The sequence below is a fragment of the Odocoileus virginianus genome, chromosome 33, assembly GCF_023699985.2.
Source record: "Odocoileus virginianus isolate 20LAN1187 ecotype Illinois chromosome 33, Ovbor_1.2, whole genome shotgun sequence".
Classification (NCBI taxonomy): Eukaryota; Metazoa; Chordata; class Mammalia; order Artiodactyla; family Cervidae; genus Odocoileus; species Odocoileus virginianus.
The window spans coordinates 16,264,696-16,281,745 of NC_069706.1; the positions used below are offsets into that span (position 1 = coordinate 16,264,696).

Consider the following 17,050-nt stretch of genomic DNA (forward strand, 5'->3'; position numbering starts at 1 on the left):
ACTTTCAAAATTCCAACTCCCAGTATTTATAATGAGGTGCTGTGGGGTCAGAGACGGGGCAGTGAATGAGAACTAAGTATCCAGCACTGGTAAATGATTATGAAAGTATACACTGACATAATGGAAGAATGCCATATACTCATAAAAAAGAATGGGTAGCTACTCTTCAAGATCTTCAAGATATTATTAAGGAGGAATAAAGGAGAAGCTCATAAATAAATAAATATCATGCATACAACTACAGATACATATCTGCTTGAATATATATTATATAATTTTCTGGGAGAATAAAATTCCTCTGGGAGGTGGGATAGGGAATGCTTGAAATAACTATGTCTTTTAAGTTTAAAACACATGCACACACATCCCTCGTTGGCTTAAAAGAGAGTCTTAAAAGCACTCATTTGATGACTTTCTAAAATTAAATATTTCTTTCTTCTCTCTGATTCTAGCAAAAGGCAAAGAGTAACCTTACAAACTGTTATAGTTTTCTATGGTCACTAGATTGCTGACAAGACCCCTCCAAGAATTCAAATACACACAATCACATTTTAAAACCTTCAAGATACAGTTTAATCAGTAGTTTTAATGCACATTTGTTAGAGAGAGCTGCACTTAAACAATTATACAGACATCTCTTGCAGTTATTAAAATTTTCAAAATATATAAAAACATTCAAGTAAGAAGTATGCAAATTAGCAGCATTTACCTAAGATGAATATATTAGCATATTTCAGTATAATAACAGGGAAAGAAAACAGAGCTTCCAACACACACACACACACACACACACACACACACACACACACACTCACTACAAAGAATACTTGACTGTTCTCAGAAGCATGCTGAAGGCAAGAATGAGCTACATATAAATTCTTTAGGCAAAAATGCCAACGATTTAGAATTTTTTAAGTGAGGATGGAATGAACTTTCATTTGTTCAAAATTCCATACTAGTTATTAGACTAAAATATTCATACACCTTAAAAAGGTATGAAAAGCTTGAAAAGCTCATCAGTTTCATAGTTTTTAAAAATACCCTGTGTAAATACTAACTATAGAAGAGCAAAAAAAAAAAAAAAAAAAAGTCTGGCAAAGGGACAAGTAGATAGACTTGTGTTAACTATGGTGAGCTTGCTTTATTTCTAAGAGCAAGGAGTCAATCATTTTGAGTAATAGGAGAGTCCTGGGGGTGGGAAATAGTCTTCATAGCAGCAGCTTTTTAAAAGCTGCACCCACCTTTAAATGCCAGGCTATCCCAAGGAAAGGTTTAATGAGCCAGTGAAAGGAAGGAAAACAAGAGAAGGAGAGCACAGACAGTCCATTACAAAATGACAGTACTTTGGAAAAGATTCTGAAGGTATTAGAATGAAAACTGATTAAACTATAATCAAGGCTTATGTGAAAAGGTTTAAAGCTATCAATTTCAGGTAAGCTTATGCTGAGGTATTTATTGCATAAGGTTTTTATGGTAACAGAAGTCTTAAGAGATATCTACACATTTTGTAAAATGAAATTAAAATTTTTAAGCATGAGAAAAACAAGAGCCCTTAAAACTATGAATACATACATTTAAAAGCTCCAGCATTCAGTCCAGTTGGGTACACCACCAAAGGCTGGCCTGATGCTGCAGCCCATGTGCCCGCAAACACTCAGACACTCAACAGCCCCTTCCAGCCTGGCTCTGAACCGTGAAGTGCCCTTCAGAGACCTCAGTGCCGGAAGGGACGCGGCCTTTGGAAGAGCGAGACACACTGCCTCTTAATCTTGATGGCACAGGGCCCTCTGCCAAGTCTCCAAACCCAGGACTAGAAGGGGATGGAAGGTTGTGAATATCCAGGCCCTTAAAGCAGCTTCCCCTGAGTAACAAGGCTGCAGCAACATGCCCAGGAAGCTACGAAATCCAGGCTGCCAAGCTGCGGCTCCTCCCCCCATCACGGGCTCAATCCAAGGCCCTCGGGGCCTGCCTTATTCACATGGCAGGAAGGGCTTTTCTCTGCCATACAGGATTACTCTCATATTACATACTACCATGTAGCTGAAATTACATAACCCTCCTCTCCATACTCCTCCATCTGTTTCAAACATCAAGAGTGCAGGGTTTCTGCATTTTAAGTCTACAGAACCATTCACCAGAGTGACTGCTTCTTAAGGGAACAGCTCTCAGCCTAAACCTCCAGAACCTGGTTCAAAAGAACGAACCCAGGCTCATGGACAGATGACCTCCACAGTTAACTTTAAAAGACGATACAAGTAAGCTTGTAAAAACATAAGTGGTCTCTCTTCACTTTTGGTTGGAAAGCTTCAGTGGCTCTCCTCAATTTTGGTTGCAAAGCTTCAAAGTCAGAGTTTTGGTTAAGTCACCCCTGAGCTGCTGGGTTACAGGCAAAAGACGTGGTTTTGAACCTGCTTTTCTAAGTTTCTAATGCCCTAAACAGGGACCTGGTAATGTAAACACTGCCACTGGAGCTGCACGTATGGAGCCACTTTCAGGAAAGGCCCAAACTCCAGAAAAATATATTTTAAAATTTCCGCTAAAATCCCCGATGGATAGATGGATATCGTAGGCTGGCAGGTCACCAGACCAGCCTGTAAGCCACAGGCGGCAGCATCTCCCCGTCAGTCTAGCCGGTTCCTCAGATCCCTCTGGGCTTCTGTGAGTTTCTGGATTAGATAACGCTTGTCACGACTTTCCTAAAAACAGAGACAGGTTCAATAGCACAGTCAATATATTTGGAAACAAATATTATTTCAACCCAAGAAATTACCTATCAGATTCGAGGCCGAGGATCCAAACTACTGGACCTCCAATGACCTCAAACTGTCTCTTTCACTCTTGTCCCCCGGACCCCCAGCAGCCCCCGGTCCACAAAGCAGCCTTGTAAAAATGTTCTTCTAAAAATGAACATCAGTCTTGGACAACACCCTCCAGTGGCTTCTTATCGCTCAGAATTAAACCCAGCCTTCTCACCAGCACCCTCAGGCAGTGCTGTGACTCAAGCTCGCCTTGCGTTTCCCATCACCTCGCGCCCTCCTTGCAGACTGCCCTTCCTCCTGGGCCCAGACCTCGCTGTTGTCTCTGCCTGTTACTCTCATACCCAAGACCTCCCATAACTGGCTCCTTCTCATCATTCAAGTCTCGGTTCTATCGTCACTTCCGGCTGAGATGGCTGCTATCTCAGCAGCCGACGGTCCACCAGGCCCCTCTAACTAGCTAGTCTGTACCATCTTAGAGCAGTTATTGCAGTCAGAATGTATCTTTTTCCTTTAGCCACTAAGCAGTCCTGGCTCCCTTCTTCCCCTCTGCATCCCAGCCCAGTAAGAGGATGCACGTTCTGAAGGCACGGATGACTCAAGGACCTAAATGGAGCTGCAGGAGGCTGGGCCTGAAGGCAGAGTTCTGGGGTAGTGGTGATGGAAGTGTCCCACTCTCTCTTCCTGGGAGAAGCTCCCCATTCCTTTCCGTGTCCTGCCATAGATGTCCCTGGCCCTGAACTCCGGGACCAGAGCTTTCTTACCAGGTTCAGCTGCTCTCGGAGCTGGACGACCACCCGCTTGTGCGCTCCGGCTAGAGCGATGAAGTAAAACATAATCAGGCTGCAACGTAAGGCGAGAGATCACTAGGTAATCTGTACCATCTGAAGGCCACTGGAAAACGACCAAATACACTTGGCCTGGAACAGTTTTACTTTTGTTCAAACAGAAGAAAAAAAGAAAACCCTCATCTCTCCCAAGCAGAAAGCATCAGAAACAGCCAGAAAGGTTTTATTTGGCAGTGGAAGCAAAGACTGATTCCTGCCTTGCTTTCTAAGTTAATACTAACGCTCTTGAATCTCCACTGGCACACAGGTGAGAGGGGAGAGAGGAGGCGATGGGACAGAAGCTCAGCTCAGCACAGAATAAAGTGACTGTGGATGATCACCGTGGAGCCTCTCTGGCCTCAGCCCCCTCATCTGTAAAATGGGGGTAACAGAGTAAAACCCAGTGATAACAAGCCTAACATAACACAATTCTGAATCAAAGCAACCGGCAATTGCTCCTGTTTTCTGTGCAGCCCCAGACCTCAATTGTGGGTGGTTGAAATTATATCTTTGAGAAGATGGACAAGTGAACTGAAGGGCAAGTGCCCAGGAAAACAGCAGGCATCCACAAAGGGGAGGTGGCTGCCTGTTCAATCTCCCCAGAGAAGGCTGAGGAAATGAGGGCCACTGGAATTAGGGGTGTCAGTCTTCTCTTCTGCAAGTCCCCAGGGCCAAGGTCAAGAGTGACCCCCAAAGATGTGGAAGCCAGGTCAGGTAACCACCACCAGATGGCGGCAGCCAAACCACAGCTGGAGTGAACCAACAAGGATGGAGCCACTGAGTCCAGGTCCATGGAATTCCAGGCTAATGGGCTACAACCCCCACATCATCTTATTAATAGCAAAGGTATCTTACCTTTAACAAGTAACTTTTTTAACCCTTTTCTTGCGTCATGGTGGGATTTTACTGTAGTAATATCTACATCATAGGATAACTGATGACTGCAGGAGTTAGTACAGGTAAGCTACAATCAACTCAGTGATTTGTGGTAGTTTTATAGTTTCCAGGAACACTAAACCAGTGAATTCTGAAACAATGATTCCAAAGGAAATACAGAGTAGGTTCCTTTGCGCCTCTGGTCACAACATTTTTGTCAGCTGATCAATACTTTCTTTTATGTTTCTTGAGAAAGAAAGTTATTAATACATAATAACTGTTTCTGTTAAAGACACCTTATTTAATATCACTGAACTCACAGCCAACAGCACCATGATGTGTGCCCAAATGAAGCTTATCTTAACAAGCACAGTATCTGCATAAAACACATCCCAGCCTTAGTGCACTTAGAAAACCCTAGACAACACTTCATGTCTGCATGAACAGGGAAATCACCCACCACCAAAAGCACAAAATGCAAGAAACATGGCACTATAAACAGATCATAAAAATTTAGGATACTTAGTTACAGTCTGAGCTATGGTTTGAATACTGTGCTCTCCAAGTTCATATAAGTCCTACTCCCAAGGTGATGGTATTAGAAAGTAGGCCTGTGGGAGGTGATTAGATCATAAGGATGAAGCCTTCACAAATAGGATTAGTGCCCCTATTAAAGAGATGTCAGAGAGTTCCCTAGCCCCTTCTGCCATTACAGAATACAAGAAGTCTGTAAGCTGGAAGAGGATCTTCACCTGACCATGTTGGCATCTTGATCCCAGACTTCCAGGCTCCAGAACCATGAGAAATAGTATTCAGTGACCCAGACTGTGATATTCCACTACAGCAGTGGAATAATAAATGCACTGAGACACTGTATGTCAAAGCAACTCATTTTTTGTTACTCAACACATGTCCATAAATAACCACAAAAAAGCATCACTAGTATTGATTTTTTGGTTACAAAAGTATTTTAGCTAGTAAGCATATTTACAATACAGAAAAAATATGGAATTTATGAATAATGAGAATGGACAGTAATTAGAACAAAGGCCTAGTACAAAGTAAGCCCTCAACACACATTTGTGATTAGAATTACTTCAACACGCAAAATGAATCACTGCACAAAAGCCCTCATCACCTCTGCACCCAACCCTTGTCATTTACTGAGCCTTCTTCACTAAAGGCCAGGTCCTCTGCTAAACACTTCACACATGTAACCATGCGTCCTTCTTCTCACAGCCCTAACAAGGTATATGCCATTTTTATTCCCATTTTCCAGGGGAGGAAATCAAGACTCAGAGAGGATATGTGATGACCTGAGGCCACACAGCTTGTAAATGGTAGAGCCAGGGTTCAAGGGCATGCTCCCACACTGGTACTCTTCTCTCAGCCCAGTTATCAATTCCTTTTCTGAAAAGCAACTAATTTTGTGACACTAATAATATGCAGTAATGCTAATAATATGCAGTGTTTATTGGGTTATATTTTATAAGTCAGCCATCTGGCTAAGTGCCTTGTATTTGGGATCTCCCTGAACCTGTTCAACAATATTCTGAAAAAATTACTATTATTACAGCGTTTTAGAGATTAGGTAAAGTACAGCTCAGAGAGGTTCAGTATCACACCAAGTGTCTCAGGTGAGCTCCATTTCCCAGCGGAGAGCAGCCCACCAGTCCCAGTGGAAAATACTCGCAGAGCCGAGGTGGTTCTCACTTACCAGATGATCATGAAAAAAGGCACCGCGAAGGCTTCCGAAGTGATGCCATAAACCAGCGTCTGCAGCGAGTTGGGGAAGGTGCTCACTGTCTTGGGGACCACCTCCCAGGTGGTGTTGAAGTTGGTGAACGGCCCACAGGCTTTGGAGGAAGGGATGCTGCCAGGACACAGAGCATGAGGCTCAGGGCCAGGCCTGCAGCACAGGCCGAGCACCCCTCTGCACACCCACAAAGCTTCACCAACAGTGACCCACGAGGAACTGCCTGACCTCATGGGCCTTCTGGAATATTCCAGTCAAAAATGCTTACCCTGAAGTCTCAAGTCCCAAGACTTGCTTTCCAGTTTACAAGAAATTGAGGACAGAAGGTCGAATTAAAAAATAGAGTTGCCATATATGATCCTCCAATCTTACTCTTGGGCATATGTCCAGAGAAAACTCTAATTTGAAGAGATACATGCACCCCAATGTTCATTGCATGGAAGCAAATTAAGTATCCATCGATAGATGAATGAATAGGAAGATGTGGTACACACACACCCTGGAATATTACTCAGCCAGAAAAAAAGAATGAAATAATACCATTTGCTGCAAATGGATGGACCTAAAGATTATCATATTAAGTGAAGAAAGCCAGACAGAGAAATGGTATTTGTAATATAAAAAATAAAAGAATAAAATGAACTTTTTTACAAAACAGAAATAGACCCAGAGACATAGAAAACAAACTTATGGTTACCAAAGAAGATGACGAGTGGTCAGGGATAAATTAGAAGTTTGGGATTAACATATACATACTGCTGCTGCTGCTGCTGCTATGTCGCTTCAGTCGTGTCCGACTCTGTGCGACCCCACAGACGGCAGCCCACCAGGCTCCCCCATCCCTGGGATTCACCAGGCAAGAACACTGGAGTGGGTTGCCATTTCCTTCTCCAATGCATGAAAGTGAAAAGTGAAAGTGCAGTCGCTCAGTCGTGTCTGACTCTTAGCGACCCCATGGACTGCAGCCCACCAGGCTCCTCCATCCATGGGATTCTCCAGGCAAGAGTACTGGAGTGGGGTGCTATCACCTGCTCTGATAAACATACTACTTACATATAAAACAGATAATCAACAAGGACCTACTGTACAGCACAGAGAACTATACTCAGTATTTTATAACAACCTATAAAGGAAAAGAATCTGAAAAAGAATATATTTATATAACTAAATCACTTTGCTATACACCTGAAACTAACACAACACTGAAAATCAACTATACTTCAGTTTAAAAAAAAAAGAACCTGTTACTCGAAGATAGATACTCTGGTGATATTCTAGAACAGCAATAAATTGAGCACCAGAAGTTAAAAAAAAACACGAAAGAGCAAGTTAAATGACACTGTGAGAAAACAGCTCTAGAATGTGGGGAGACCACTCTTCAGCCTATTAATTTAGAGGTGAGGAGACTGGCCTCGACTTTTTGAAGAATTAAAGGTTAAGAAAGACTAAGGAAACATGGTAACCAAAAATAATGAGTGAAACCTGAAAAAGATCCTCATTTAAAAATAAAGCTCTAAAAGACTATTTGGAGACAACTGGAGAAACTTGGCAATGGCAGGAATATGATATTGGCATTAATTTTCTTAGGTGTGATCATGTTATTGTGGATATATAAGAAGAATGTCCTTACTTTTAGGAAGTGAAGGTTTAGGTATTTAGGAATGAAATGTTATCATGCCTACAACCATTGTGTGGTTCATCATCACACACGTAAAATGTATGCAGAGAGAGAGAGAGAAGACAAATATAGCAGGATGCAACAATTGGGACATCCAGGTAAAGGGTATATAAGTTGTCATTGTTGCTATTTTTTGCAACTTTTCTATAGATTTGAAAATTTTTAAAATAAAATTACAATGGGAAAAAATTAAGACTTACAAGAATTGCCTATAGTCACACCACAAATTTCTGTGTAGGAAATTTTCTACTGCAGCCCTATTTTAGGGATAAAAACAGATTCCTGGACACAACCTAAATGTTGTTTAAGAACATGGATGAGCAATTTACGATCCAGTCATACAATGGAATAAAGAACCACCAAGAGGGGCACACACATTTGTAGACATGACTGTCTTAGGCAGAAACTAAGTGGCAGGAAACGGAATTGGAGGATGAATTTCTACCACACACTCTTCTATACTTTTCTAGTTCTGTGCCATGGGAATGCATTTCTTATTTTAAAAATTCAAAGAAAATGTTTTAAAAGAATAAGGGTTCTGCATGTGCTGGCCTGGAAAAGGACATAATATAAAAGTGAAGAAAATTAAGTTGCCAAAACAGTATTATTCCATATGCATTAAAAAATACCCTTCTCATAATAAATCTCTTTAATTTATACTCTTTTCTGTACTACTTGAATTTTTCAATGTATAACATACTATCATTACAATAAACATACATAGACTTTAGTCACCTGATGTGAAGAACTGACTCATTGGAAAGGACTCTGATGCTGGGAAAGACTGAAGGCAGGAGGAGAAGGGGATGACAGAGGATGAGATGGTTGGATAGCATCACCAACTCGATGGACATGAGTTTCAGCAAGCTCCAGGAGTTGGTGATGGACAGGGAAGCCTGGGGTGTTGCAGTCCATGGGGTCACAAAGAGTTGGAAATGACTGAGCGACTGAACTGAACTGAACTGACACAGACTCAAATTAGTTTAAAAAATAATAAAACCTGAGAGAGGAATTCAAAGTTCTAGGCTTTTCAATTAAAGATGAAGAAACGTGGTGCAGTGGTAAAGAATCCACCTGCCAATGCAGGAGGTGCAAGAGACATGGGTTCGATCCCTGGGTCGGGAAGATCCCCTGGAGTAGGAAATGGCAACCCACTCCAGTATAAGAAAAAAAAAAATGAAGAAATGGAACAAAATAAGATAAATAAAATAAAGAAATGGAATTCCATAAGACTAAGTCAAGGAGTGGTAAACTACAGCCCGCAGACCAAATCTGGTCCACAGTCTATTTTTTATAAAGTTTTACTGGATCATAGTCTTGCCTGCTGGCTTATATACATAGATGAAACATAGGCTGCATAGGTTGCAACATCAGTTCAGTTCAGTTGCTCAGTCATGTCTGACTCTTTGCGACCCCATGAATTGCAGCACGCCAGGCCTCCCTGTCCATCACCAACTCCCGGAGTTGACTCAAACTCATGCCCATTGAGTCGGTGATGCCATCCAGCCATCTCATCCTCTGTTGTCCCCTTTTTCTCCTGCCCCCAATCCCTCCCAGCATCAGGGTCTTTTCCAATGAGTCAACTCTTCGCATGAGGTGGCCAAAGTACTGGAGTTTCAGCTTCAGCATCAGCCCTTCCAATGAACACCCAGGACTGATCTCCTTTAGGATGGACTGGTTGGATCTCTTTGCAGTCCAAGGGACTCTCGAGAGTCTTCTCCAACACCACAGTTCAAAAGCATCAATTTTTCAGTGCTCAGCTTTCTTCACAGTCCAACTCTCACATCCACATAGATGATATATAATCAGTTGAACTGAACAAGTGCTATAGAAACCATATAGCTTGTAAAGGCTAAGTTGTTTACTCTCTTTCCAGCATCTGGTATAAATGGTTATAACAGAAGAAGTGGCATCACTGGGTCTGGAACCCTCAATTTCTCATCCTCAGGACTGAGCATTTCCCTTCTTTCCAAATTCCACACTAGATGACACACTCCCCTGTTCCATGTCTGAGTTGTCTTTATACCCCCAGCACCTAGCACAGTGCCTGGAACATAGAAGACACTCCAAGTCTTCTCAGTGACCATGCATTATCCTTACAATCAGAAGCAAACAATCCCAAAGGCAACCAGAAGAGAGGTCCTAGGAAAAGGGATCGGATGGAACAGACCCAAACAACACTCTCAAAACCAATGGGAAACCTGCAAGTCCCAGTTCAGAAGTGAACCAAGACATTTCAGCATCCAGAGGGTGATGCCAAAACAAAGGTGGACCTGACAGCCAGGAGTGACTTACTGACCTCTGCTGGTGCCAATAAAGAATGCAAAGAAGGCTTTAACACAAAAGATGGACAAGTCAAGGAGGGAATGTTCTAGAAAGAAAGTCATATTTACCGTGCCATGCTGATTGTCAGAGGTATAATTGCCAAGCACAGTCCAATCAGCAACACCAACAGGAAGAAGAAATTAGAATTGGATGCTCTGAACTGCCTCGGAGAGGGTCTGCAGGTATAAAGAAGACTTATCTAAGGAGAGAAAGGAAGAAAGAGGAAAAATGAAGAGCACTGCTTCTTTGAGGATAAATGAGCACAGTCATGCATTACAGTGGGAATATAAATTGGCTATAACCTTTCTAGAGGGTAGTCAGCAATATAGACCAAAATGAAAAAAATGGCCAAAACACACGTATATGGTATTTACTGCTACAGTTGTTGATAACGGAATAACTGAAAACAACCAAAGCAGCTATCAATGTAGTTCCTTAAAGGTTAAAGTGATCCATACGATGGAAAACCACCTAGCCCTTAGAAAAAACAAGAGCTTTACATGTATATGGCACTGTCAAATGAAAAGCCAGGATGTCAAAACTTTGTACTGTATGATCTCATTTTTTTAAATGTATTTTTAAACATTTTACTGTAAATTTCTTTTTTCAGCTTTACTGACGTATAATTCACAAATAAAATCGTAAGGTAGAGTATACAATGTGATATATTTACAGTATACAACATGAAGATTTGAAAGGATTCAAAAAGTATTCTCCTTAGAGGTTTAAGTATGTATTAAATATATACATACCAGAATAGGACATACTTTGCTTGCATTTTTACATGCACACAGATTTTTCCTATATATTAAGTCTTTACTGAATTTGTTCCAGTACTGTTCCTGTTTTTATGTTTTTGGTTTTTTTGGCCATAAGGTATGTGGGATTTCAGGCTCTCTGACTGGGGACCGAAACAGCACCCTCTGCGCTGGACCCCCAGTGCTTAAGTTCTTTTCCTATATGTTAAAAATAAATATTTCCACTGAGGGAAAGACTTGAAGGGAAGATCAAGTGGGGAAGGGGAGAGAAAGAGGCATATACTTCCTCTTGAGTATTGCAGAAAGCTACAGTCTCAGGAGCATCAAGCTCCTGTGACCACAGCAGTCAGACCATCTTGTGAGCCGAGGGACCCTGGCGTCTGGTCAGGGTGTCTGGGGGAAGCTGGCCAGTCAAGCTGGGGTGTCAGAACTCAGTTCAGTGCCTGCAACCCATTCTATTATCCCCACGCTGTCTTTACTGAGCTACACGCTGGGAAGCCACTGCCTAACTGATATTTTCTGGAAGAAGAAAAAGTTCCTACGAGCTTTCTGGCATCCATTTCTCCTGTGGTGACTTCAGCCAACTGAAGTTTTCAAATGAAAGCACTGGAACATTCTTCAAAGACCAAAACGGCAGGGTAAAAAGTATGGACCCAATGAAAGGCCCCGCCTACTGGATTAAGAGCATAGGCTCTGGAGTGAGGTAAACTTGGGTTCACATCTCAGGAGTCACTGATAAGCTATGTGATTTTGGATCAGTTACTTAACCTCTCTGAACTTCAGCTTCCTAATTTATAAAATATGGATTACTAGCAGTACCTAAAGTATTACATGATCATCTATATAGTGTTCAGCAGAGTGGGAGGACACAGTATTATTATCACCTGTTAGTACTGTTGTTCTTATTAATAATACTATTATTACTTCCATTTTTTAATCCCCAGGGTGTGGTATATTAGGTGCTCAATCATGTTGGGCTTATTAACAGAGGGTACCTCTAGAAGAAGGGATGGAATACATACCTGCACTGTTTAAATGTTTAACAGTGAGCATATATTGCATCTATAATTTTTAAAAGTTTGATTAAAAAGCCAAAATAAATTAGTCATCTGTAGGGCTACTTCACCCACTGAGCCCTTAGTTCAGGTACAACGCCTACAATCTATGAACTGTTTGAGGAGCTACACAAATAATTGAGAACTGAAAATAAATGCACCAGTTCCAAAAGCCAAGCAGAAAATTACAAAATTTTAATTAATAAACTTTTCCTTAAATATCATCAAAATGAACCACTGTCAACTTACTGATCAATTGCAACTCAACTCTTAGCTACATACAAAAAACATTTAAACCACAGGAGCAACACCATTCTTCAACTCCCAAAATGATAAAAATGTGAAAATCCATTCAAAGTTTTTTTTCAGAATAAAAAAATATGTATCAAATAAGGGATGCAATTTTGATACATCGGATGGGACCTGGGTGGGCTCCAGGCATGTGTGTGCTGAATGTCCTGCAAGATCAAGAATGATCCAGGTTATCGACCCCTCGACCCCACCTCTCCTTACCTCTTTCACGTAAAAGATGATAATGAACTTCAAGGTTGCAATTGCAGGAAGAAGGGGTGAGAAAAAGGCTCCAATCCAACAAATGGTTTGCCCGTAAACAATCCCCAGAACATTATCAGGGATGGCAAACTCCTGCTCTCCCCAGCACTGAAAAAGCTTCCAGGAGGAACAGTAGGTCACCAGGATCCTGCAAACGAACAGGACAGCTTACCACCTGGACTACCAGCGTCGGCCAAGGCAGAGAATCACATCCACACAATTAGGGCTGTTTCCATGCATACTTCTCATGCAAAGTGTTAGTCATATGTCTAGAAGATGCAAAGTACAGTGAACTCTGGAGTCATTAAGACTAGGGTCCAAGTCTCAGATCTATAGTTTACCAGCCAAGTAACATCAGACGAGGCTCATTTTTCTCATCTGAAATGTAGGGGGATTATAACACAGCCTATTGCACTGCACTGTACTGAAGTAAATGACCTGGGCAATCTCTGTGTGCTGGCGTGCCACTCCATTCAAGAAGTACAGCGCTACTGATCATCCACACAGATAATGGCTTATGAGGGTCCTATCACCCTGCATGCCACTCCTGGAATTCTGGAAGCTTCCTACAGAAATCCTAGGATCAGAGGCCTGAGATACATACACACAACTATTCACTGTAGCATTACCACATATTAGCAAAGATACTAGGTAACAACCTAAGCGCCCATCAGCAGGGGCTTCATCATCAAATTAGAAGCTGTGTGTACATCGGACTATCACACAGTCTTTAAAACATAGGTGTCCTGACATGTAAAGTCATGGTATCTTGCTTGTGTGGGGGAAAAAGCAAGCTGTGGACCCATGTAGATATAACATGATCCCATTTGTGGGCAAGAAGAGGACACTTCCAGCAAGACTGTGTGTTTATTTACATATGTATTTATGCAAATATGCTTTTTTCTTTTTAAGGATGGCTGGATCTACCCCCAGGTGTTAACAACCGGCCACCTCCAAGGAGTGGGGTGGGTCTGGGGAATTAGGGGTAAGGTAACAAGAGGGCTCTCACTACTCTCAGAATTTCTGTATTTATTTAAATACTAAAAAATTGTAATATAAACATTCACATCATATTTGTGTAATTTTTTTAAAAGGACAGTTTCTTTTTTAATGTTTACTTTTACGGGTTTATTGAACTTCTGGCATATGCCAGGAGACTTTGTAAATGTGAGTAAAAAAGAATTTGTACATGTGATTAAGTGAACAGTTTCACTTAAGGCTTAAAAAGATGCTGAGAAAAAAAAATGTTTTTTAATGACGGCATGGTAATGATAATCCTGATGGTGAGAGTTAATGTTTTGCTGAGTTTTGTGGCATGGAGTGTTCTTAGTACTATCTGCATTTTGTCATTTAATCTTCACCAAAGGGGTATGAGGTGGGTACTGCCACTATTCCCATTTCACAGGTAGGAAAACAGGCACAGAGCTTCAGTAACTTGCCCAAGGTCACATGATGAGGAAACAGGCAGTGCTGGGCTTGAACACAGATTAGGAAATGCAGTGTCCACTGCAGCCTGGAGGGCCTCCACTAACAGGGCCCATGGCTGTGACCTGGCAAGAAGTGACCCCGAGGGCATCCCCCCGGAAAGCAGCATCATTTCTGCTCTTTGTGCTGCCTTCAACCAAGCACACAATGGACCCGGGGGTGATGGCCTGGAGCTGTCTGAAAGGCACCAGTGGGTGTCAAGTGGTTTCCAGGATGTGGTTTCCAGGATGTGGAATCATCCAGCACTTTGTGAAGAGCAGCGGTGATGGGAGCCTTTTGAGGGAGGGATGGGGGGTGGAGATAAGAGGGGTGCCCCTCACACTTACTTTCTAGGAAAATCCACAAAAAGTGTCACAGCCAAGATGATGATGAGGTCAAAGATCATCAGCTTGTACATTTCCTGCCCAACCTGGGTCTCCCAGCACTGAAACCAAGAGAGAAATAAGCTTGACTTGGAGCAGAAAAAGCCAGGTTCTACCAAGGTCACTTCCAGATCCTGTGCCTCCGGAGGCCACCAGCCAACACTCCTCTGAGCTCCAGCACAGACTTGGGTTTTCAAGCCCTTAGGAGTTCCCGGTGTGACGGACTCAGCTACACAGCAAGAAAGAGGATCATCTGGGATTCACACCCTTGCCCCATGGGCTGTTCTCTCAATCTTAATGCTACCACCCCCTCCAAATGAACCACCTCGTGGGACGCCCTTCCCCCCAGCCTCACCGGGTAGAGTTTCTGGTTGTAGCCACAGAGATCACACAAGTAGCTGTCACAGGAAGTAATCTTGGAGCCCAGGGTGAACACCAACACACAGATGGTAGCCAGCCGCATGAACACACACCTGCAGGGAAGAGGGGAGGCGGGGAGCGCCGGATGAGAAGGGCTCGGGCCGAGCTGGCCCCTAGGAACAGGGCTGGGTGCAGAGACGTTGCCTTTCTTAACAGCAAACCCACAAAGGGGCACTGAGTTTCATTTCGGATGATGAGTAAGTTCTGGAAATGACAGTAGTGATGGTGCCACAACGCTGAGTATGTACTTTGTGCCACTGAATTGCACACTCAAAAGTGGCTAAGACGGTAAATTTCATGTTATATATATTTTATCATATTAAATATATTTTCATGTTACATATATTTTCATGTTTATATATTTTATATACATTTTTTAATGCAAAAAAAAAAAAAAAAAAAACAGGTCAGGAAGCTGGGAAGTCCTGAATCCATGATGATGTAGCCAAGCTCAGAACAACGCCTGAAAAGAACTAATTGAAATTTCTAAGTATCAGCTTTGAGAGATGGCTTAGGATATATTGAGAAGTAGAAAAATACATTGCAGAGTCTCAGGTAGAAACAATCCTATTTTTTTTTTTTAAACAATCCTATTTTTAAAAGAAAACCAAATGTGTGAATGTTGGCATGAACATCAGGAACCATGTAGATGCGGGTGATGGGGGGAAGTGGATTCAAGACAGGAGGGCAGAGGGCTTGTTTTCTTTAAAGATGGTTCATCTACTGTTTGGTTTGTAATTTTAAAAAATTAAATGAATTAGAAATATTAAAAAGTATGTGGGTTGCGGAGCAAACCTACACTGTTCACCTGATATTCTGTCCTCCTGGGAGATGTGAGTACCCAGCACTGCCAGGGAGGCTTCCATAACTCAAAACTGAATCGGATTCTAATTAAAAAGTCTGAATCCACAGTCATTATGACAAGTGGATACAGAAAAACAAAAGACACACAGCAACAATGATCTAAACCCAAAATAAAGAACATTATATAAGACAAATGCCCCAGCTTCTCTCACAAACCAATGGCATAACACAAGGGGAGGGGGACTTTTGAAGGACAAAAGGGGTTTATGAAACATTAACAACCCAACACAGCAGGTGGCCTTTCTCTGGATCTTGATTTGAACAAACCAAGACGGGCCAATCATAGAAAGCCCTCTGCAGCTCCATCAGGGACCTGACAACCCTATGGGGCATGATGATGGCTATGATTTAAAAGAAAAGTCCTTGTCACTTCAGAGATACACTGAAGCTTTTACAGGTGAAACATGTTGCTTGAGATTTGCTTAAAATATTCCAGCCGAGTGGGGGAACCGCATGAAAGACTAGCAAAATGTTGGTAAATAGTTGAAACTAAGTGATGGACACACGTAGGGGTCATGATACTGTCCTATTTGAAAATTTCCAAAATAAAACTTTCTTTTTTAAAGATGCAAAAACCATCTGAGGCACCTGAGAAGCAGAAAGAAAACGTTCCTGTTTCACACAGTCCCCACCTGGGCCTCCTTAACTCATGTGTGTTAACTCCCTGGGTCCAGCTTTACCCTTGGCATTTATTTATTTTTTAATGAAACTGAATATTTTTTAGCATGAGAAGAGATATTACAAGAAATTATAAAAAGGCAACAGTAGCACACACAGTTGGTGTCTGGGCCACATTTTTCTCAGCATTCACTCCAGCAAAGGTCTCAGGTTCCTACTCCAAGTTTCTAGTGTAACTGTCTTCCCAAGGCCCACGCGTTGGGGCTGTGGGATGGAACTTGTGGGGGAGTTAATGCCCTTGGGACTCAGCTACCCTTAGGCAGGGGAGAGTGAACATTTGTTGAAGAACAAACACTCTCCTGAGTAGGAAAACCCTAAGATATTTTCCATGCAAACTCCCTTAGCTGTCACGCAGAACGGAGCCCCAGTTACAACTTCCCAAACAGCATACCTTCTATTAGCTGCCTTCCCTTCTATCTCTCACTTCCTCACTCTCCTGCTGGTATACGCGTCTTTCTAACATCTTCAGAGCAACATTCCTCCAAGGGCCCACCCTAAGCCCTCAGCTGGCAGTGAGCTAATACATGAACCAAAAATACACTGCAGCTGAGTAGATGCTTAAGTCAAACAGGTTTCCCTGCATGTGAAATATCAGATTCATTTGTGGAGACTATCTGAAGGCTGAAGATTTTTGACCCAGCAGGGGAAGGTACCACAA

General features: G+C 42.2%; 1 protein-coding gene across 6 annotated transcripts in view; it reads right to left on the reverse strand.

The window, feature by feature from the left end:
* Positions 1 to 544: 544 nt before the first annotated feature.
* The window catches only part of TMC7 (transmembrane channel like 7), a 53,495-nt gene continuing 36,989 nt past the window's right edge, over positions 545 to 17,050 (reverse strand). For 5 of the 6 annotated variants that reach the window (XM_070460941.1, XM_020879046.2, XM_020879043.2 and 2 more), the window contains exons 10-16: positions 14,786 to 14,903; positions 14,395 to 14,492; positions 12,545 to 12,731; positions 10,287 to 10,417; positions 6,177 to 6,332; positions 3,521 to 3,599; positions 545 to 2,696 (exon numbers count right to left, since the gene is read on the reverse strand). In XM_070460941.1, the coding sequence (XP_070317042.1) occupies positions 2,622 to 2,696; positions 3,521 to 3,599; positions 6,177 to 6,332; positions 10,287 to 10,417; positions 12,545 to 12,731; positions 14,395 to 14,492; positions 14,786 to 14,903 (844 nt within the window). In that variant the 3' untranslated portion in view covers positions 545 to 2,621. The remainder of the gene's footprint in view (positions 2,697 to 3,520; positions 3,600 to 6,176; positions 6,333 to 10,286; positions 10,418 to 12,544; positions 12,732 to 14,394; positions 14,493 to 14,785; positions 14,904 to 17,050) is intronic. The other variant, XM_020879044.2, reaches the window with a different exon arrangement.